Consider the following 22,772-nt stretch of genomic DNA (forward strand, 5'->3'; position numbering starts at 1 on the left):
TGTCTGGGAGGAGGAGGGTGTCTGGGAGGAGGAGGGTGTCTGGGAGGAGGAGGGTGTCTGGGAGGAGGGGGCCGTCTGGGAGGAGGGAGGGTGTCTGGGAGGAGGAGGGTGTCTGGGAGGAGGGTGTCTGGGAGGAGGGGGCCGTCTGGGAGGAGGAGGGTGTCTGGGAGGAGGAGGGTGTCTGGGAGGAGGGTGTCTGGGAGGAGGAGGGTGTCTGGGAGGAGGAGGGCGTCTGGGAGGAGGAGGGTGTCTGGGAGGAGGGTGTCTGGGAGGAGGAGGGTGTCTGGGAGGAGGAGGGTGTCTGGGAGGAGGGTGTCTGGGAGGAGGAGGGTGTCTGGGAGGAGGAGGGCGTCTGGAAGGAGGAGGGTGTCTGGGAGGAGGAGGGTGTCTGGGAGGAGGGTGTCTGGGAGGAGGAGGGTGTCTGGGAGGAGGGTGTCTGGGAGGAGGGTGTCTGGGAGGAGGGGGCCCGGGAGGAGGGGGCCCGGGAGGAGGGTGTCTGGGAGGAGGAGGGTGTCTGGGAGGAGGAGGGTGTCTGGGAGGAGGGTGTCTGGGAGGAGGGTGTCTGGGAGGAGGAGGGCGTCTGGGAGGAGGGTGTCTGGGAGGAGGAGGGTGTCTGGGAGGAGGAGGGTGTCTGGGAGGAGGAGGGGGCCCGGGAGGAGGGTGTCTGGGAGGAGGAGGGTGTCTAAGAGGAGGGGGCCCGGGAGGAGGGTGTCTGGGAGGAGGAGGGTGTCTGGGAGGAGGGGGCCCAGGAGGAGGGTGTCTGGGAGGAGGAGGGCGTCTGGGAGGAGGGTGTCTGGGAGGAGGAGGGTGTCTGGGAGGAGGAGGGTGTCTGGGAGGAGGGCGTCTGGGAGGAGGAGGGCGTCTGGGAGGAGGAGGGCGGTCTGGGAGGAGGGTGTCTGGGAGGAGGAGGGTGTCTGGGAGGAGGAGGGTGTCTGGGAGGAGGGTGTCTGGGAGGAGGAGGGTGTCTGGGAGGAGGAGGGTGTCTGGGAGGAGGAGGGGGCCCGGGAGGAGGGTGTCTGGGAGGAGGAGGGTGTCTAAGAGGAGGGGGCCCGGGAGGAGGGTGTCTGGGAGGAGGAGGGTGTCTGGGAGGAGGGGGCCCAGGAGGAGGGTGTCTGGGAGGAGGAGGGCGTCTGGGAGGAGGGTGTCTGGGAGGAGGAGGGTGTCTGGGAGGAGGGTGTCTGGGAGTAGGGGGCCCGGGAGGAGGGTGTCTGGGAGGAGGAGGGCGTCTGGGAGGAGGGTGTCTGGGAGGAGGAGGGTGTCTGGGAGGAGGAGGGTGTCTGGGAGGAGGAGGGTGTCTGGGAGGAGGAGGGTGTCTGGGAGGAGGGGGGCGTCTGGGAGGAGGGGGCCCGGGAGGAGGGTGTCTGGGAGGAGGGTGTCTGGGAGGAGGGGGCCGTCTGGGAGGAGGAGGGTGTCTGGGAGGAGGAGGGTGTCTGGGGAGGAGGGTGTCTGGGAGGAGGAGGGTGTCTGGGAGGAGGAGGGTGTCTGGGAGGAGGAGGGTGTCTGGGAGGAGGAGGGTGTCTGGGAGGAGGAGGGCGTCTGGGAGGAGGGGGCCCGGGAGGAGGGTGTCTGGGAGGAGGAGGGTGTCTGGGAGGTGGAGGGCGTCTGGGAGGAGGAGGGTGTCAGGGAGGAGGGTGTCTGGGAGGAGGAGGGTGTCTGGGAGGAGGAGGGCGTCTGGAAGGAGGAGGGTGTCTGGGAGGAGGAGGGTGTCTGGGAGGAGGAGGGTGTCTGGGAGGAGGGTGTCTGGGAGGAGGGTGTCTGGGAGGAGGGGCCCGGGAGGAGGGGGCCCGGGAGGAGGGTGTCTGGGAGGAGGAGGGTGTCTGGGAGGAGGAGGGTGTCTGGGAGGAGGGTGTCTGGGAGGAGGGTGTCTGGGAGGAGGGTGTCTGGGAGGAGGAGGGTGTCTGGGAGGAGGGTGTCTGGGAGGAGGAGGGTGTCTGGGAGGAGGAGGGTGTCTGGGAGGAGGGCGTCTGGGAGGAGGAGGGCGTCTGGGAGGAGGAGGGCGTCTGGGAGGAGGGTGTCTGGGAGGAGGAGGGTGTCTGGGAGGAGGAGGGTGTCTGGGAGGAGGAGGGTGTCTGGGAGGAGGAGGGGGCCCGGGAGGAGGGTGTCTGGGAGGAGGAGGGTGTCTGGGAGGAGGGGGCCCAGGAGGAGGGTGTCTGGGAGGAGGAGGGCGTCTGGGAGGAGGGTGTCTGGGAGGAGGAGGGTGTCTAAGAGGAGGGGGCCCGGGAGGAGGGTGTCTGGGAGGAGGAGGGTGTCTGGGAGGAGGGGGCCCGGGAGGAGGGTGTCTGGGAGGAGGGGGCCCAGGAGGAGGGTGTCTGGGAGGAGGGTGTCTGGGAGGAGGAGGGCGTCTGGGAGGAGGGGGCCCGGGAGGAGGGTGTCTGGGAGGAGGAGGGTGTCTGGGAGGAGGAGGGTGTCTGGGAGGAGGAGGGCGTCTGGGAGGAGGAGGGTGTCTGGGAGGAGGGTGTCTGGGAGGAGGAGGGCGTCTGGGAGGAGGGGGCCCGGGAGGAGGGCGTCTGGGAGGAGGAGGGTGTCTAAGAGGAGGGGGCCCGGGAGGAGGGTGTCTGGGAGGAGGAGGGTGTCTGGGAGGAGGAGGGTGTCTGGGAGGAGGAGGGTGTCTGGGAGGAGGAGGGCGTCTGGGAGGAGGGGGCCCGGGAGGAGGGTGTCTGGGAGGAGGAGGGTGTCTGGGAGGAGGAGGGCGTCTGGGAGGAGGGGGGCGTCTGGGAGGAGGGGGGCGTCTGGGAGGAGGGGGCCCGGGAGGAGGGTGTCTGGGAGGAGGAGGGTGTCTGGGAGGAGGAGGGCGTCTGGGAGGAGGGGGCCCGGGAGGAGGGTGTCTGGGAGGAGGAGGGTGTCTGGGAGTAGGGGGCCCGGGAGGAGGGTGTCTGGGAGGAGGAGGGTGTCTGGGAGGAGGAGGGTGTCTGGGAGGAGGAGGGTGTCTGGGAGGAGGGGGCCGTCTGGGAGGAGGAGGGTGTCTGGGAGGAGGAGGGTGTCTGGGAGGAGGAGGGTGTCTGGGAGGAGGGTGTCTGGGAGGAGGAGGGTGTCTGGGAGGAGGAGGGTGTCTGGGAGGAGGGGGCCCGGGAGGAGGATGTCTGGGAGGAGGGGGCCCGGGAGGAGGGTGTCTGGGAGGAGGGGGCCCGGAGGAGGGTGTCTGGGAGGAGGGAGGGTGTCTGGGAGGAGGGGGCCCGGGAGGAGGGGGCCCGGGAGGAGGGTGTCTGGGAGGAGGGCGTCTGGAAATCAGAATTCTGGAAAAGCGCATTGTCCCATGTCCGTGGCCAGACGTGAAGGGTGAGCAGCCCGGACCATGATCATTGCTCTGACAAGTCCCTCCCCCATCACCCCCTCCCCGCCCCCACAGAGGACTGTTTCTGCTCTGGCTTTAAGTCTACACTCTTCTCATCCCGCTCTTCTCCGCCGGCCTTGCGGCCACAGCCCCACACTGCTCTGGGCAGACGTCAGGACTAAGCGCATTAGCCCTTATCCCGCCTCCCTCCTCAGGGAGCCCTCTCCCTGCACCTAATTCCCATCCCCACCTGGCCCTCCCTCCCTCCCTCCGCCAGCCCAGCCCGCACCCACCCGTCAGCTCCTGAAGCTCTGCACCGGGCCCTAGGACCTGTCGTGGAGTTCACCTCCGCTCTCCTCTCCTCTCCCTGAGCACCCCCCACCCCCCGCGGTCTCTCCCTCACCCCTCTTGACCCTTCCCGCTTCTCCCCAAACTCACTCCCAGCTTTAACCGTGTGCTACCAGCAACGCTGCCCCCTCCCTGCAGCCCTGCGGAGCACCGCCCCTCCCTGCAGCCATGGCTGAGCACCGCCCCTCCCTGCAGCCCTGTGGAGCACCGCCCCTCCCTGCAGCCATGGCTGAGCACCGCCCCTCCCTGCAGCCATGCGGAGCACCGCCCCTCCCTGCAGCCATGGCTGAGCACCGCCCCTCCCTGCAGCCATGCGGAGCACCGCCCCCTCCCTGCAGCCATGGCTGAGCACCGCCCCTCCCTGCAGCCATGCGGAGCACCGCCCCTCCCTGCAGCCATGCGGAGCACCGCCCCTCCCTGCAGCCATGGGGAGCACCGCCCCTCCCTGCAGCCATGCGGAGCACCGCCCCTCCCTGCAGCCATGGCTGAGCACCGCCCCTCCCTGCAGCCATGGCTGAGCACCGCCCCTCCCTGCAGCCATGGCTGAGCACCGCCCCTCCCTGCAGCCATGCCGAGCACCGCCCCTCCCTGCAGCCATGGCTGAGCACCGCCCCTCCCTGCAGCCATAGCTGAGCACCGCTCCTCCCTGCAGCCATGGCTGAGCACCGCCCCTCCCTGCAGCCATGCCGAGCACCGCCCCTCCCTGCAGCCATGGCTGAGCACCGCCCCTCCCTGCAGCCATGGCTGAGCACCGCCACTCCCTGCAGCCATGGCTGAGCACCGCCCCTCCCTGCAGCCATGCCGAGCACCGCCCCTCCCTGCAGCCATGGCTGAGCACCGCCCCTCCCTGCAGCCATAGCTGAGCACCGCTCCTCCCTGCAGCCATGGCTGAGCACCGCCCCTCCCTGCAGCCATGGCTGAGCACCGCCCCTCCCTGCAGCCATGGCGGAGCACCGCCCCTCCCTGCAGCCATGGCTGAGCACCGCCCCTCCCTGCAGCCATGGCTGAGCACCGCCCCTCCCTGCAGCCATGGCTGAGCACCGCCCCTCCCTGCAGCCATGCCGAGCACCGCCCCTCCCTGCAGCCATGGCTGAGCACCGCCCCTCCCTGCAGCCATGCCGAGCACCGCCCCTCCCTGCAGCCATGGCTGAGCACCGCCCCTCCCTGCAGCCATGCCGAGCACCGCCCCTCCCTGCAGCCATGGCTGAGCACCGCCCCTCCCTGCAGCCATGCCGAGCACCGCCCCTCCCTGCAGCCATGGCTGAGCACCGCCCCTCCCTGCAGCCATGCCGAGCACCGCCCCTCCCTGCAGCCATAGCTGAGCACTGCTCCTCCCTGCAGCCATGGCTGAGCACCGCCCCTCACTGCAGCCATGGCTGAGCACCGCCCCTCCCTGCAGCCATGCCGAGCACCGCCCCTCCCTGCAGCCATGGCTGAGCACTGCCCCTCCCTGCAGCCATGCCGAGCACCGCCCCTCCCTGCAGCCATGGCTGAGCACCGCCCCTCCCTGCAGCCATGGCTGAGCACCGCCCCTCCCTGCAGCCATACCGAGCACCGCCCCTCCCTGCAGCCATGCCGAGCACCGCCCCTCCCTGCAGCCATGCCGAGCACCGCCCCTCCCTGCAGCCATGCGGAGCACCGCCCCTCCCTGCAGCCATGGCTGAGCACCGCCCCTCCCTGCAGCCATGCCGAGCACCGCCCCTCCCTGCAGCCATGCGGAGCACCGCCCCTCCCTGCAGCCATGCGGAGCACCGCCCCTCCCTGCAGCCATGCCGAGCACCGCCCCTCCCTGCAGCCATGGCTGAGCACCGCCCCTCCCTGCAGCCATGGCTGAGCACCGCCCCTCCCTGCAGCCATGGCTGAGCACCGCCCCTCCCTGCAGCCATGCCGAGCACCGCCCCTCCCTGCAGCCATGGCTGAGCACCGCCCCTCCCTGCAGCCATAGCTGAGCACCGCTCCTCCCTGCAGCCATGGCTGAGCACCGCCCCTCCCTGCAGCCATGGCTGAGCACCGCCCCTCCCTGCAGCCATGCGGAGCACCGCCCCTCCCTGCAGCCATGGCTGAGCACCGCCCCTCCCTGCAGCCATGGCTGAGCACCGCCCCTCCCTGCAGCCATGGCTGAGCACCGCCCCTCCCTGCAGCCATGCCGAGCACCGCCCCTCCCTGCAGCCATGGCTGAGCACTGCCCCTCCCTGCAGCCATGCCGAGCACCGCCCCTCCCTGCAGCCATGGCTGAGCACCGCCCCTCCCTGCAGCCATGCGGAGCACCGCCCCTCCCTGCAGCCATGCGGAGCACCGCCCCTCCCTGCAGCCATGCGGAGCACCGCCCCTCCCTGCAGCCATGCGGAGCACCGCCCCTCCCTGCAGCCATGCGGAGCACCGCCCCTCCCTGCAGCCATGCGGAGCACCGCCCCTCACTCCTGGAGCCTTTAGCACGGGCGCCAGCCTCCCCCACACACTCCGGCCGTGGGTTAACGTGGTCTGTGTCCGTGTCCACAGTCCCTGCTTCTCTCCACCCGTGACCGCCTTCACCTGACCTTGACCCTCTCCTCATGGCCACACCCAGGCTTGGCTGTTACCAATGGCAGGCTCTCACCTCGGACCCTCTTCGCTGGCTCTCTCCCTTCGCGCCCACCCCACTGCGCACCCTTCTGCATCTTCCCTGCGCTGGCACCCCCCGCACCCCTGGGGCTCAGCTCTCTCCTGGACTCACCGAGACCCGTCACTTCCCGGAGACCCTGGGGGGAACCCGCGCCCCGTTTCCTACTGCAGAGCTCAGGGGCATGAAACAGCGAGCCCCGAGTCTGCGGCTCAGCTGTGTGGGCGCCCCGGTGGCCGCGGTCTGGCGGGCGGCGGGGCCGGATGGGTGACCCCAGTAGCTGGCCTGGGGGTGCGGTTGGGACTCTGCACCCGGCCTTCCCCCTCCGGGAGGCCAGCGGGCTCGGTTCCCTGACAGCCTGAGGGCCGCCAGGGAGGGGCAGGGAGGCTGTGAGCCTCTGGGGACGGCTCAGGCCGCCCACAGAATCGCCTCTGCCTGCTCCGCTGGGGCCAGCCTGGCACAGGCCCGCCTGGGCAGGGAGCGCAGAATGCACCCGTTACCGGGGTAACTGAGTCCCGAGGAAAGGGCATTCTAGAATGTCTGAAGGTTGGTAGGTTAGTGACAAGTCAAGATTAGAAGAAAAAGGGAACACGGGATGGGGAAGGAAGGAAGAGGTCCTGTAGTGAGTCACACCTAGCCAGTACCTTCTTGTTTGTTTGTGTATTTTCTCTCTTGCCTGTATGTGTGCATGCTCACACACACACACACACACACACACACACACACACACGCACACACACACACCTCGTTTCCTAGTAACGAAGGCACAGAACGGGTGGCTCAGGCTGGGGGGAGGAGCCTGGAATGGGGTGGGCAGTACCCCTCCTCGGGAGGCTCGGGGAAGGACGGGCTTTGTTCCTTCCGCTCTGGTGTCCCCGCAGTCGTCGTGCTGCGGGGCCCACACAGCCTCCAGGCCCGCTCCCCGGACGCGGCCTCTCTGTCTGTGCTTCACGGACACTTTTTTCTTATAAGAACACCAGTCCGATGAGGGCACATCCTAATGACCTCATCTTAATTTGGTTTCCTTTGCAAAGACCCTATTTCTAAACGAGGTCCCATTCTACAGCCCTGGGGGTAGGGCTTGTGGGAGCATAGGTATCCATAGCGCACACCCGCATGCATACGTACCGTAAAGAAATATGTACAGCTGGCCCTTTGTGTCCACAAGCCCTGTGTCTGCAGACTCGCCCACCCCCGGTTGAGAATACAGCCCCGCACTGGGTCACGATGGTCGATGGGGCTGCACGCACAGTGGGGGTCCGGTTAGAGGTGCCGGAGCCGGGAACGTCCTCTCACCTGGTGCTGTTTCCAGAGAAGCCACGAGGCACGGCGTCACGCAGACACCGACAGTGTGCCAGTTACCTGCAGGGCTGAGCACAGTGACATGCTGTGAGGCTGTAGCCTGGGGGCTGTTGGGGAACAGAATGTATCACCCCAAAGATGTCTCTTTGTAGGATTCTTCTAGGCCGGTTAATCTTAAGAAATAACAGGCAGGGGCGGGGCTCTGAAAACCCAGAAGAGGTCATCCTGTATAAAAGACACTAAGACACTGTCGTTTGAAGAAAAGCATCTCCACTTCTGAGGTGCCTCTCGGGCTGCAGCAGGAAGAGGGAGCTGACCTTGGCCCCGGAAGCTCTCACCAGGCAGCCTGAGGCTGCTCCCAGGGGCACAGGCGTCAGCCCAGGCAGGGCGGGCGGCTCCCCTCCAGCTCCTGGGAGTCTCGGCTCCAAGGATCTCCCCCGCGGGTATCTCCCCCTTGACTTTCAGACAGAGGGGAAGGGAGGGTGAGAGGCACACGGAGAGGAACATCAATGTGGGAGAGACACATCCACTGGTTGCCTCCCGCAGCGCCCTGACCAGGGCCAGGGATTGAATTTGCAACTGAGCCCTTGACCAGAATCAAACCCAGAACCTTTCAGTCCACAGGCTGATGCTCCAACCACTGAGCAAAATTGGTTAGGGCTGGGGGTAAGTTTTAACCAGTATCTTAGGTTAGAAGGATAGGTTTAACCCACTGCTCTGAAGTGTCCTTGGTTAGGGGACAGGTTAACCCACTGCTCTGAGGAGCCCTGGTTAGGGGACAGGTTAACCCACTGCTCTGAGGAGCCCTGGTTAGGGGTCAGGTTAACCCACCGCTCTGAGGAGCCTTGCTTAGGGAATAGCCTCTGGAAGCCAAAGATTGCTGGCGGCCCCTGGTGGCTGGAGGAGGTATGGCACAGCTTCTCCCCTAGAGTCTCAGCAAGTGAGCGAGTACATGTCTCTTCTAGGCCATCAAGTTTCTGGTGATTTGTTACAGCACCACAGGAAACTAACACATAAATAATGGGTTGGATCAAAAAGCCACAGTCAAGGCTTTTAAGACAAGAAGCAAGGAAGAGGATAAACAACAGAGCCACACAGCGCACGGACGGACCCTCCGAAGGTGTCACCCCCAGGGGCTTCGCCAGTGTCCTGTCTGGTTGGTTCCATGCGGGCCCCTCATTTCCAGCCCTCTGGTTTATCTCAGAACCCACCTGCCACCTGAAGGATCTGAGGTGTTTAGAGTGGAGACAGCTCTAGGTCAATGCAAAGGGGTTTAGGGGTTCAGAGCGAGTCCCCCATGATACCATGTATGGTATGTGGGTTACTTTGAGCTAAAGGTGATGGAAGTCTTGTGGGCTCAAGAGAAACTTGTGTTTCCCTCTTAACTACCCAGAGGGATTTAAATGAGGGGCCCTGCTCATAAAATGGGCTGTTAGCAGAGATAACGTGCATACGGCAGGGCAAACATCTAACTACTGAACGTCTGCTCTTCTCACGGACCCGCAAATGGCCCTCGTCCCTCCTGACGCCCAGGAGCCTGACCTCATCCTTAGCGAGGCTGTCACGTATGCGTCATTTACCTTTCTGTCCCTGGACCTCTCCTGCACTGAGATCTCGTGCACACACATTACACTTTCTTCTGTTAATCTGTCTCCTGTCCATCTGGCTGGCTAACCGGCCTAAGAGCCAGACAAGGGGAAATCAGTGCCTCTGCCTCGGAGCAGGGAGTGGAGGGTGGTAACAGTGTTGTGTTCCTCTTGGCCACCGCGTCTTACCTTTCTGGCCTCCCATGTCTCCCATTCCCGCAAGCCCAGGCTGCCCCTCCTGGCCACACTCATCCACCTCCCTGTGGTGTCCAGTCTGCTACTGACAGGCATTAGTGTTCTTCTAGGCCAAGTACAATGGTTAATTTTGTTCATGGCCTTCTCCACCTTTAAAATTGTGTCATCTGGTCACTGTCAGCTGCTTCATGCAATTACTCAAAACTCAAATTTCTTTCTTCTTTGGAAAGAAGCTCCTGGTTGTCTATCCTGGCTGCCCATTAGAATCACTTGGGGAACTTTTAAAATCCAGCATTAGGCCACACCTGAGGCCAAAAACGAGGCTTTCTAGAAGTGGGGCACAGCCTCGGTGGTTTCATAGCTCCCAGGTGACTGCAGTGTGTGGCCAGGTGACTGCAGTGTGTGGTCAGGTGATGCAGTGTGGCCAGGTGACTGCAGTGTGTGGTCAGGTGACTGCAGAGTGTGGTCAGGTGATGCAGAGTGTGGCCAGGTGACTGCAGAGCATGGCCAGGTGACTGCAGAACGTGGTCATGTGATGCAGTGTGGCCAGGTGATTGCAGTGTGGTCAGGTGACTGCAGTGTATGGTCAGGTGATTGCAGTGTGGTCAGGTGACTGCAGGGTGTGGTCAGGTGAATGCAGGGTGTGTGTGGTCAGGTGAATGGAAAAATCCTAGATCACCTTCTTGGATTCTTATTACCCAAGTAACCAAGAACACTGAGTGGCGTACGAGGAGCTTAACCAATGAGTGGTCAGAAAAGGTGTTTCCTCTGTCGCTCACGCTCTGAGGGGCTGCTGGCGCATGTGGTTGGCAGGCCCTGTTCTCTGCAGGCCTGCTCACTGCGCAGTGGCTGGCAGGCTGTTCTCTCCTCTGGGCCTGTGCCATCCATGGCTTGCCTCGCCTCGCACACCTCTGCCTGAGCAGTTGTGACATTATAGTGTCCTGGCTAATTTGCAATATATATATATTTTCCCCTTTGGTTAATCTCTCCCTCTGTGATTCTGCACTCTATTCCATGCTTCTATGTCTCTGGATCCATTTTGTTCATCAGTTTATTTATATGATTCCACATGAGATCATGTGATATTTGTCTTCCTCTGACTGGCTTATTTCGCTTAGCATAATACTCTCCAGATCCGTCCACACCGTCTCAAAGGATAAGAGCCTTCTTTTTTACTCCACAGTAGAATGTGAGGCCTATGGCTCTGTGCCATTTTTTTAAATGTTAGTCAATTTTATTTATAATTGTTTATGTATATATGCATTTATTTTTATTTTTTTTAAATATATTTTTTTATTGATTTTGTACAGCGACGAAGGGAGAGAGACAGAGAGTTAGAAACATCGATGAGAGATCATCGATCAGCTGCCTCTTGCACACCCCCTACTGGGGATGTGCCCTCAACCAAGGTACATGCCCTTGACTGGAATCGAACCTGGGACCTTTCAGTCCCCAAGCCGACGCTCTATCCATTGAGCCAAACCGGTTTTGGCGGCTCTGTGCCATTTCAGTTCCACCAAGTGCTTAGGGATTTTAAGGGACTACCAACATCACATTCCATATGCCAAGAAACTCAAGCTTCAGACTAGAAAACCTGCTTTGGGATTGCTTAGGGCATCAGGTGACCTGGATAACCATAGGACGGCTACTTTACCGCAGGGTGTCCCCTTCCTGACCGCCAGTCCTCGGGGAAGCCTGCATCAGGGGCCCTGCTCCGGCTGTCTATCTATGGGTACAGTTAGCGCCAGCAGGATGTTCCTTAAGAGTTACATTCAGTGATGTCCCTTTTGTCATGTATTATTAAGGTCACACATAAACTATGTGCACTTATAGGTCGAGACAAATTATGCCGACATAGCAGCACCAAAATTATTGTGCCTTCTCTATACTCTCTCTACCTCCAGAAGAAATGTCAGCCATGATGAAACATCTGAAAGGACGTACTGAGAGTTCCCCAAAACGTCTTCAAGCCATTAGAGAGAATGTCCTTTCGGTCATTGCTATTCAAACACATAAGCAGCCAATCGATGGAAATAACATACCGGCAGGTGGGGGAATTCTGAGTTTGGGGGTGGTGACTAAACTAAAACTCAATGTATTTGTCACCAGTGTTGGTGACAGTCTCCCTTACGTTCTGATGCGCCATGCTTAAGAGGGGTTCAGTGTTGCTAGAACGACCAATAGGTGTGAACACAGCTCCTCACTGATACTCCTCAGGCTTTAGGTCAAGTGCACACTGCCTCGAATTAGCCAGGATCACAGATTTCTGCCAGGACTGTCTCTGGCTCATCTCAGGATCCCTAACGAAATCATTTACTTAGGAAAAAGGTGCAAAGAGGATTATCTCATTACTAAATCACTTAGCAGCCAATGGGGAGGGAGCATACTCAAACCCTAAGATGTCATAGGAACTGAGAGGAAAAACAGGGTCTGGAGCCTGCACCCGTCTGTCTGCACACCTTGATGGGACCCTGGGGAGAGGTGTGCCCAGCCCCACGCCACCTGCCCTTTGCAGCGTGTGAATGACGCACCATATGAGCATCATCTCCTGGCGCCTTCAGAGTATGTAACCACGAGTCCCGATGGAATCTGCTCCTTCAGAAGAAATGTGTGCTTAACAGCATCACCTGGCACAGACTCACTCCATTTCTCATATTTCTTAAAGGGCAAATTAAATCTCTTCATTGCTCAAATTAAACTTAATTTACACTCACCTAAAATGGTGGAATCCCCCCTGGGTAATGAGGAAACAAGACCCTCTTATTTTCCTGGCTATTTGAACAAAGATTCATCCCCCGCCGTCAGCCAATGCTGCTCACTAGCTGTGCATCACAGCAAGGTCCGCGCTGCCCGGCAGGTTCCGTCTCGTTCCAACGCGGCCCCACGGCTGTTTTCCAGCCCACGCAACCCCTCCTGAAGGCTGTTCAAGCAACACCAACAACGTGAAATCCCTTTCTGCATTTAAGGAACACACAAAATGTGCATGTGAATGGTTTTTAAAAATTGTTTTTAATTCGTCCCCACTCCATATGCAAAGACATCTGTCGATTTCTAGACCAACTGTTTGAGATTACTGGATTTGACAGAAGAATCTGCGAAGTTTCTTTTTCTCCAGCGGTGATGGCCACCTTCTGCTTGTTTGCTCAGATCCACTCTTGCATGTTCCCCTGAGGGTGCCTTCACACTTGGGACAGTCCCTGGGCTCATCTCACTTTGGACACTTTTATGCTTGCTAACTGCAAAAGTAACTGGCATCTTTAGGTCAAATCTCAATCATGGGCTCACTGGAGCCATGCTCTAGTCAACAGAGCTATAAATGCTAAATAGTTAAGAGGCAAATAAGCAAAATCAACTTTTGCTTTTCATATTTCTTAGATAAGATTTGGGGCTTTAAAAAGAAATACCTTATGGAAAAAGAAAAAAGTATAAATGAGAATTTAAAAGGATTTTTGTTAGCATCAACAGAGAAACACAATTTAATTCCATTTGTTCCATGGGGAGAAGAAAACAGGTATAAAAGGAAGTGACTTTATATTTAGATTTAACTGGGTCCTAAGCTACTAATAAAACTTTTGTTAAAACCACCATAAAAATTAAAACTAGTCTAAAATATAATTGCAGTGTTCTTTAGGATTTGAGAGTGAGATGTTGTAGGCTGAAGTGATTGTTCCCTTGGGTTGCCAAATGCATTCCCAAGAGTGTTTCTAGGCTGTGGGGATAGAAGGCCAGTGTCAATATTGTTTATCCATAAGGCGAACCTGCAGCTACATGTCCAGATTTAAGACGTGCCCTACCTCAATGCCCAAGTATTGGAAACTGTAAGCTAGATGTACCTGCATGGGAAGTTTTTCTCACAATTCACACCAGAAAAAAGCAGCTCTCAGGAAAGGGGAAAAAAGCCACTGTGTGTAAACCTGCAAGGAAAACCCTAATGTAGAAGAGCAACTACTTATTTTTTTCAACTGCAGAGTTTGTTTTTAAAAGTTCAGTTACTGCCCTGGCCAGTGTGGCTCTGTTGGTTGAGTGTTGTCCCCTACACCGAAAGGTCGTGGGTTTGATCAATTCCTGGTCCATGCATGTTTGGGAGGCAACTGATCAATGTTTCTCTCTCTCTCTCTCTCTCTCTCAAAAAAAAAAAAAAAAAAAAAATCAATAAAGACATACATACCCTCAAGTGAGGATAAAAAAAATAAAAAATCAGCTACCTAATAGTAAAAAGTCAAGGTTTTTGTTTGTTTTACATGAGAAAGGAGTGTAAATAAGTTCATAAACCAGTATAAAAATGTTTATGAGCCAGTAATTTAAAAAGACAACAACAAAAAGCTGCATGGATCCTACAAGGATATGTGACACATCCACCCAGTCAGAGGTATTGTGAGACAGTCTGAGTCCTCAGAGCGGGAGCATGGAGCCAGGTGCCGCCCCAGCGGCGATGCGGCGGGCAGCTCTGCGCTCAGTTATTCCCCAAAAGGGACAGAGGAAGGAAAACAAGCAGTTCTGATTGCTCTTTTCACATTTCAGCCTCTCAGAACTCCACCCCAAACAAAGACCGTGAAGAAGCCCTCCTCGGTCCCTGTAGAGTTTCGGGAGGGGCAGGGTCCCTGCTGAGGGTGGGCGGGGCAAGGGGGAAACCCGCTGCTGACGGTGGCCGCGCACAGGGGCTGGGCTAGGTCAGCAAGCAAGTGGCCCTGAGGTCCTGGCTTTCCAGTCTGTGTCGCGGCTGTGGGCCTGTGGGGCACCGATCCCTCTACTGTGGGTTCTGTTGGTTAAAAATACAACAGTTGCATTTGCAGCACTTCAGTTATTTAAAAACAACTTCATCCTCCTTTCCCTCATCCAACTGTAAGAAAGGAGAAATTCATTAAGCATTTATTTTTAGGTTTCTGAATTGCTATTAAAATTCAATTAAATGTAAAACCTAATAGACAGCCCCAAATTGTTAGGATTATCTCAAGGGACCCTGAATCGGGCAGTGAAATGAGCTGGACTTGCGCGGTTGGCTGTCTGCACGCCAACAGCCATCTGTTGTCCCCCGGAGTGGTCCCACGCCACCCCTCAATGAGAGCGCTGGCAGCAGCAGGGTGTGGTTTGGGGGAAGCTACTGGGTTTGCCATTTGCTTCCAGAATCACAGACTATGATGAACTTGACATTGAACACTGCTGAGTCCTGAGTTGGGGAAAGCCCGTGGAGGAGGGCCGAGTGGAGAGGCTCTTCCCTCCTTTGACTGGTGTCATACGTGGCCTCTGGCTCTCTCTTCTTCCACTGCTTGGCTTGCTGTTTCTTTTTCATTGGCGACCCCTCCTAAAGTCTTCTGGCCCATGGCTTTACTGGCCTCCTGGGAAGACAGAGTGGAACGCTCAGTTAGCTCCTGGCCCGCGGACGGTCTGTACTCTGACAGGAGAGGGCAGCACCAGGACTACCCAGGCTTCTGGGCGGGGTAAGCCAGGGCTGCGCTGCCCATGGAGAGGGAGCGGTTGCTTTCCTTCAGTTAAAATGACCAGCCTGCCACTGTTTGATAACCCGGTCCACGTGGCAAGCTGCAGGGGAGGGTGAGCTCAGGAGCAGAACACAGTCTGCAGCCAGGGAGCAGGCCTCTCGCGGGTGCCAGGATGGCTCCCAAGCCTCCAAGCAGAGGCCTGGCAGTGGGCATCCCCACCACAGCCCATTTCCTGGGAAAACAGAGGTATTACCTGGAGAAAACCTAACGTGCGTGATTTTTAAAAAATAATAAAAGCTTTAGGACATGTCTAGGCAATCGCTTGGCCTCAGCTCCTGCACGGACAGGCCAAGCCTCTACTGCAGGCCTGGTGAGCAGAGTAGCCCCATGCTCCCTCTGGACCAGACTGGATCTCGGTTCGGAACCTGATTCCCTGGGCTGTGCTCTGGGGGTGCAGTGTCCCCTCTGAGACTATAAACTAAAGGGCGAGGTCCCGTTCCGATCTACCACCCGATGGCCAGGGCGCCCCCCACGCACCTTGGCGTCCTGCTCCGCAAACTTGGCGAACATGTTGGCGTAGATCCTGCGGTCTCGCTCGTTGTGCTCCTTGGCCTTCTTCTGGCACATGGAGATCTGCAGCCGCGCGGCCTTGTTCTGGGGGTTGACTGCCAGCACCTTCTCGAAGTCGCCCCTGGCTGACTCGAACTCGTTCATGAGCAGCTGGGCTTCCCCCCTCCGGTACAAGCCTTTCTCGTTGGCACTGTCTAGTCCCAGGGCCTGGAACACAAGGTGTATGCTTCAGAGAGAGTGAATGTAACTGATGGGACTTTTGAAAGAAACTCAGTATTGCTGAAACTGGTTTGGCTCAGCGGATAGAGCGTCAGTCTGCGGACTGAAAGGTCCCGGGTTCAATTCCGGTCAAGGGCATGTACCTTGGTTGAGGGCACATCCCCAGTAGGGGGTGTACAAGAGGCAGCTGATTGATGATTCTCTCTCATCAATGTTTGTAACTCTCTATCCCTCTCTCTTCCTCTCTGTGAAAAATCAATAAAATATATTTTTTAAAAAAGAAAAGAAAAGAAACTCAGTATTTAAACAATTTACTAAAGCTCTCTGGCCAGGAAATTAGAAAAACTGTATTGAAAAGATGGTTTCAAGGTTATTACATACTACTGATCAAAACACAACTAATTACCCAAACTAATTTCTGTGATTAACACAATTTCTCTTAAGACCCCAAAGGATTTGGAAGGGGATCTTGAGAAGTTCATTTTAAAGTTCAATTGAAAGGAGTAAGTGACAAAGAATAGCTGAGAAAATTTTGGATAAACAAAAATAGTAAGAGGAGAATTACCTGAGAAAAAAATATACTACCAACAATTGACATTAAAACAGTTTGGTTACTAGTCCATGAACAAACAGGTCAGTGGAGCAGAACAAAGCAAGACAGACTGTAAATCAGTAGGGAAAGGGTTAACTTGACAAAAAATGGGGTCAAGACAGTAGCTATCCATGAAGAAAATAAGACTTAATTCTTACCTCACATCATAAACACAAACATGAGTTCTAAATCAAGCATTTTTACATATACTGCCTGCCCAATAAAAATAATAGATTTTTCCAGTTATTTTTTTTTTAAAGTAAACCTAGTTGGAGCAGGTTTTGCTAGTACTGAATGGGGTTATTTTTATACTCTTAGGGTGGGGAAGACTTCTAACCAGAAAGGAAAAGGCAGATTTGACTCTATCAACATTAAAACTTTCTTTATGGAAAAAGATGCCATTCCAAGTTAAAAGACAAATATGAATGAGGTCCTAGAGTTGTGTTCAGAGTCATAATATACAGATTATCTCAATCAACCAAAACCAGACCAAGAATGCAGTTGAAGATGTGAACAGGCAACCACAGAAGTACAAATAGCAAACAATGAAAATATGTACAATAAAAAGAGGAAAAAAAATTTGTCCATTGAGGAAAAATACCACTGATAATATTCAATGATAATATATATTTAAATTTAAAATGTTTCTGTATTAAAATTGTCTTTTGACACAGTATTTCGACTTCTAGGAATTTATCCTATAGAAACAATCCCACAAGTGTGCAAAGAGAGACATCACATAATCTGTAACATTACAACCTGGACATCTACCAAAAGGGATTGTGAGATAAACCATAGATGGCGTGCAATGGATACTCAATAGATACTTAAAAGAATGAAGAAGTGTTATATGACAGATGCAGAAAAATGTCGTTTGATAAAATTATGTCTAAATCTATATACTCTAATTTTTAAAAGAACATATACATATATGTTACTTTATGTGTGGAAAAATCGGAAGGAATATGTGTGAGATCAATGAGTGATTTTGGGAGAGATGGTCAACTGGAATCTTATAAATGAACTTTTACTTTCTTGTATGTTTCATAATTTTGAACTTGAATAACTTTATACTATTATAATAAAAAATGAAGAAAAAGCTTAAAATGTAATTAACAGTAACATTTTTTCTTAGGCAAAATTTGAGTAAAACATGATAGGAACATATTAATCCACAAAACTCAAAATCTTAAAATTCAAAAATAATCTTACAAAGATATGTGAAATCGTTGCTTGTTTTTCTTATTCCTTTCTGTTTATCTTTAAGATACAACTGATTGTTAACTGTTACCCATAGCATAACACACACTGTTGGCCGAGACGAGATACCTGACCTAAGAGTCAGCATCAGGTACGTGTGCATAAGAACGCCAGAAGCACGCTTCAGACACCTTCACGAACACCTGGGCTCACAGCGTAGGAACAGTATTAACAACACAAATGGAAAAGGGAGAGGACTCTGATGCTTGGTGGGTCTTTCAAACAATTCATGTGTATTCCTAATCAGGAAAAAATAGGATAACAAACAGTGACTTCCTTATATATCCTCAGTATGTGCAGTTGCGGCCTGTTTTATTAAAGTACTAAAAGGCTTAAGTTACATCTGTTCTTATTAAATTGAACCTGAGGAGTTATATGTCTAATCTGATACCAAGTGATACTAAGGAGGGTCATTTTATGTTTAATTTTATTGAAACTTTTATGTGTAGTGCATTATTATAAACTAGAGGCTCTGTGCATGAATTTGCACACAGGTGGGGTACCTCGGCCTAGCTGGTGATGGGGCCACTGGGGCCGCGGGAGGTTGGCTAGTGGGGGGGGAAGAGGAGTCGAGGGAGCCTGGCTGGCTGGGCAGAGGGAACACAGGAGGTTGGCCAGCTGCCTGATCGGGTCGACTGGGGCTGGCTGGCTGGGAAGAGGGACTGCACCAATCAGGGCCATGGGGGTGGGGGGTAAGGACCATGGGAGGTTGGCTGTGTGTGTCACAGTGACTGGTAGACCGGCCACTTAGAGAGAGAGATAGTTTAGGCCTCAGAAAAGTCTTTAATCAAAACCTTTCTGATTTTCCCAGTTCATACTGAGAAACAATTCCAAACAAACAAAAAATACATAAAGCCAAATGAAAAACCCTTAACCCTTGGCGAGCAGCAGTGAGGGCGGACCAGGGGTGAGACTGGAGAGAGGCGTGGCCTCTGCAGCCCAGCCTCGCCACGCTACCTTGTCGCAGCACTCCACGGCTTTGGTGTATTCTCGGAGCTTCAGGTAGCACATGGCCAGGTTCAGGAAGGCAGCGAGCAGGAACGACTCGGAAGCTTTGGATTCCTTTTCGGACAGGCCGTATTCCATCTCGAGCCAGGACACTATCTTCCCGTACTGAATGACCGCCTGCAGGTACTTGCCTCCCTGGGAGAGAAGAGCTGGCATTACTCTCCAGAGGGGCACACGAGAAGTGTAAGCCCAGGCCTCCCTGGAAATACCAACCCCTCAAAATGGAAACCCCTCATCATTTGTGGTTTTCCTCAGGGATGGCTAGCTGGGCACTTTTCCATTCTCTCTGAAGTCCCAGTGACCAGTGAGCTGGTCAGGACAGAGACTGCCCCTTCTTTACCCTCACCCTGTTCCAAGGGGACAGTGCTCTCAGCAAGAAGGCAGCAAGGCATTGGGGTAGCCTTCTGTGGTGCTGACATGTCTGTCTGTCTGTCTGTCTGTCTGTCTGTCTGTTGGCCCATCTGTCCATGCAATGTGGAGGTGGGTAGAAGTGAAGGGTGTCATTTCGTTTAGATCAGGTAAGGGCATTTTCCCTTATGCCTAGTTTCTTCTTCCTCTTTCCTCCTTCACTTAACGTACCTATTACTTTTCCAGTCACCTCCTCACATATTGCTATAGGGAAAGAAAAGGGGAGGACAAAGGCTGGATCTCACAACTCTGGTAGGCTTTCAATAACAATGGTAGAAGACTACAGTTTCTAAAAAGAAAAATAAGTAATAGACTTCTTAGTAGTTCCTTAACGTTGAAAGAGCATTTTAATTTCTTGAAAGCTCTTTCATGTATATCATAATCACACATAGCTTTATTTAGGTCACTTCCAATGAGCACAGTATAGGTATCTGCTTTGTGGTACTTCTGCTTCTGACGTGCTAACAGGACTTCTGCCACGGGGGACCGTGCCTCCGGGGCATTTGGCAATGTTGGGAGATGTCCTTTAATCATCATGTACTAGTGGCATCTGGTGGGTAGAAGCAAGGAATGCTGCTAAATACCCCACAATGCCCACGACAGTCTCCACTAGCACAGAATCATCCGGCCCCAAACGTCAACAGAATGCAGGAGGCGGCCGGTGTGGCTGGGTTGGTTGGAGCACCGTTCCTTGCACCAAAAGGTGGCAAGTTCAATTTCCAGGCAGGGCACAAACCCAGGTGCGAGTTTGATTTCTGGTTGGGGCGCTTCTGGAAGGCAATCGATCAATGTTTCTCTCACATCGATGTTTGTCAGTCTCTCCCCCACTAAAATCAATTAAAAAAATGTAGGAGAAAAAAGGCAGGGTTGACTCATAAATGGCTTGTTTCTAAATTATAGCACTGGTTTCTTGGTTCAGCAAGAGTGGTCAAAACATAGTAAAGCCTGTTTGTCTGAAAAGGGTTCCGTGGTTGAAAGATGAACCTCAACTACTAGCTTGCTTTGGAAATGCCTTTTCCCCATAGAACACAAGGGGGCGCCAGAGCCCCATGTCACTGCTGGGCCCTCAGCCTTCTCGCCACCAAGCGGTCAGGTGTGATAGTGAAGGCCTTGTCCTGCAGATTGCTAGGGGAAGGAAATGAGAACCATGTTTCCCTGACCGGTACAAGGCCTGGCATGATGCCATGTTGTTACCTAGGCTGAGTTATGTTAGGTGCCACGTCAAAAGAGCCCTCTCCTACCTTTCTTCCCTTCAGTGCTCAGAGGCTGATAGGAGGAATGCACAGTCTACACAGCAAAATCGCTCCTATTTAGCTGACCAAAATTCAACCTCTTCAGGAGAGAGATTTACGCACTGAAGTGTAAACCAAATCGCAGATCAATGGAAACGGAGCTCCCTTGTCCTGACGGCATGAAGTGCACATTTTTATGTCACCATCTCTGCTTCACCCACAGTCTGATGACTGCTGCGTGTGCACCACAGTCTGATGACTGCTCCAAGTCAGCCCCAGAAAGATGAGCCAGGAGGGCAGGGAGGAGGCGGAAACCTGCCCTGCCCTCTGAAAAGGGAATGTGGACAGGAAACGACCCACCGACCAGCTTGAGCCTCAGAGCTAAAACGAGGCTCACTGCTGGGACCTTTTACCTATAATTAGGAAGGTGCCTCTGGGGAAGTGTTCAGAAGTACAAAATGTTCAGAGACATTCTGGGAGAAAAGGCTTAGGTCAGTGGTTTTGAACCTTCCATTAATTTTCCTCCAATGGCCTAGTGTTTTGAAAGATTTCGACTGTCAAATTGCATTTTAAAAATAATATGTTCCATATGTGTGACTGCTGATCCAGATTTTATTCAAAAATCAGTAATTTTAAGAGGGTTCATAACATTATGAAATACACAAATCACTACTGCAGTTTGGTGCTAAGAAGCAACCAAGTTCAGTAACTGAATAGACACCTAAGCAATGCTTTTGGCTACTGATCACAAATTCTGGCATCTCTGTATATACATTCAAGACATAGCCATATGACATGTGGCTTTGAAGCATTATTTCATTATCAGTAATGTTCCCCAGAGTTACGAGCCACCAGCAACCAATAGTTTCTAGTGAATTGTTGAGCTGTTTTTCTACACTGAGTTGATATGATTCTAGTTAAATGCCAAGAGCCTCAACCCCCTGCTCAAACTGTTAATGTTCTATTTAGAAATTTGGGAAATATAAAAAAATACATTTAAAGATTTTAATGGACTCCAGGTATATAGGTAACACCATTCAGGACTAAAGGAATTTTTACAGAACATTTTCTTTTTATTCTAGTGTACTGTGTATTTGGGTTTATAAAAAGCACATTTGGAATCTTACTCGAATAGTTTAGAAGTATCATAATTGAATTAAAAAAAAACCAAACTTGCTCTTGAGTTTAAAAACTTATAGGATTTTAGGGCTGGAAGAAACTTGGGGATCATCTAATCAGTGGTTGGCAAACTGGCTCGGGAGCCAAATGTGGCTCTTTGGCCCCTTGAATGTGGCTCTTCCACAAAATACCACGTGCAGGAGCGCACATACAGTGCTATTGAAACTTCCTGGCCCATGCGCAGAAGTCGGTTTTCAACTCTCAAAAGAAATTTCAATCATTGTACTGTTGATATTTTGCCCTGTTGACTAATGAGTTTGTCGACCACTGATCTAATCTAACTCCCTCAACTGAAAAAGTAACCACTTTAGACTTTAAATCATTTGGAATCATAAAGCTGAGAGTCTTATTCAGAGCTCATTTCACCACTGTTTTCTGGTGATCCATATAGTATGTATAATAAGTAGTTAAAAGTAAATATGAATAACTAGAGGCCCGGTGCACGAAATTTGAGCACAGGGTGTGTGTGTGTCCCTCAGCCCAGCCTGCACCCTCTCCAATCTGGGACATCCCTTTCATAATCCAGGACTGCTGGCTCCCAACTGGTCACCCCTAACTGCTCTCCCCTGCAGGCTTGATCACCCCAACTGCCCTTCCTTGCAGGTCTGGTCCCTCCCAATTGCCCTCCCCTGCTGGCCTGATCGTCCATAACTGCCCTCCCCTGCTGGCCATCTTGTATCCACATGGGGGCAGCCATTTGTGGGTTGGAGTGATGGTCAATCTGCATATTACTCTTTTATTAGATAGGATAAAGGCCTGGTGCATGGGTGGGGGCCAGCTGGTTTACCCTGAAGGGTGTCCTGGATCAGAGTGGGGACTCCCTTGGGGCGTGGTGTGGCTTGGGCGAGGGGCCTGTGGTGGTTTGCAGGCCGGCCACAACCCCCCGGCAATCCAAGCCTTCTGCTTGCTCCGTGGAGGCAGCCGTTTCTGTTGGGATTTATGTATCTTCTATAATTGAAACTTGGTAGCCTTAAGCGGAGGCCTGGGCCAGCCAGGGTGTGAGGAAAGCTTGGCTTCCTCCATCGCCAGGGGGAAACTCTAGTCTCCTGCTCTTTCTAACTCCATGGCTGCCGCCATTTCTGTTTGGATTTATGTAATTTTTATCATTGGAACTTTGTAGACTTGAGTGGAGTCCCAGGCCGGCAAGGGTAGGCAGAAAGCTTGGCTTAACTCCATTGCTGGGAAAATCCAAGCCTCCCTCCCCACTGCTCTCTGTGGCCATAGCAATCATGGTTGGGATTATTTGCATATTCCCTCCTGATTGGCTTGTGGGCGTGACTTGTGGATGCGGTTTGTGGGTGTAGGAGAGTGATGGTTAATTTGCATATCACTATTTTATTAGATAGGATTATATATTATGTAAGCCAACATGTTTCAACTTTTTTTAACCAAAACCCATAGTAAAACATGTCTTAAAAAAATCTTAAATCATGATCCACTATCCATTCATACACAAGTGAACAAAAGACTTATGAAACATTTGTCCTTAGTACATAATATAATATACATTTCCCCTATACCAATTTCATGATCTAGTAATGGATTTCCTCTCAAAGTTTGAAAAA

At 53.7% G+C, this 22,772-nt stretch overlaps 1 protein-coding gene across 11 annotated transcripts in view; it reads right to left on the bottom strand.

The window, feature by feature from the left end:
- Window positions 1-12,291: 12,291 nt before the first annotated feature.
- FKBP5 (FKBP prolyl isomerase 5) overlaps window positions 12,292-22,772 on the bottom strand; it is a 127,076-nt gene continuing 116,595 nt past the window's right edge. For all 11 annotated transcript variants that reach the window (XM_084890036.1, XM_084890033.1, XM_084890040.1 and 8 more), the window contains 3 exons: window positions 18,338-18,523; window positions 15,277-15,516; window positions 12,292-14,637 (listed from right to left, as the gene is read on the bottom strand). In XM_084890036.1, coding sequence (XP_084746162.1) covers window positions 14,533-14,637; window positions 15,277-15,516; window positions 18,338-18,523 — 531 coding nt within the window. In that variant the 3' untranslated portion in view covers window positions 12,292-14,532. The remainder of the gene's footprint in view (window positions 14,638-15,276; window positions 15,517-18,337; window positions 18,524-22,772) is intronic.

Source organism: Pipistrellus hanaki (assembly GCF_964339955.1).
Source record: "Pipistrellus hanaki genome assembly, chromosome: 7".
NCBI classification, from domain to species: Eukaryota; Metazoa; Chordata; class Mammalia; order Chiroptera; family Vespertilionidae; genus Pipistrellus; species Pipistrellus hanaki.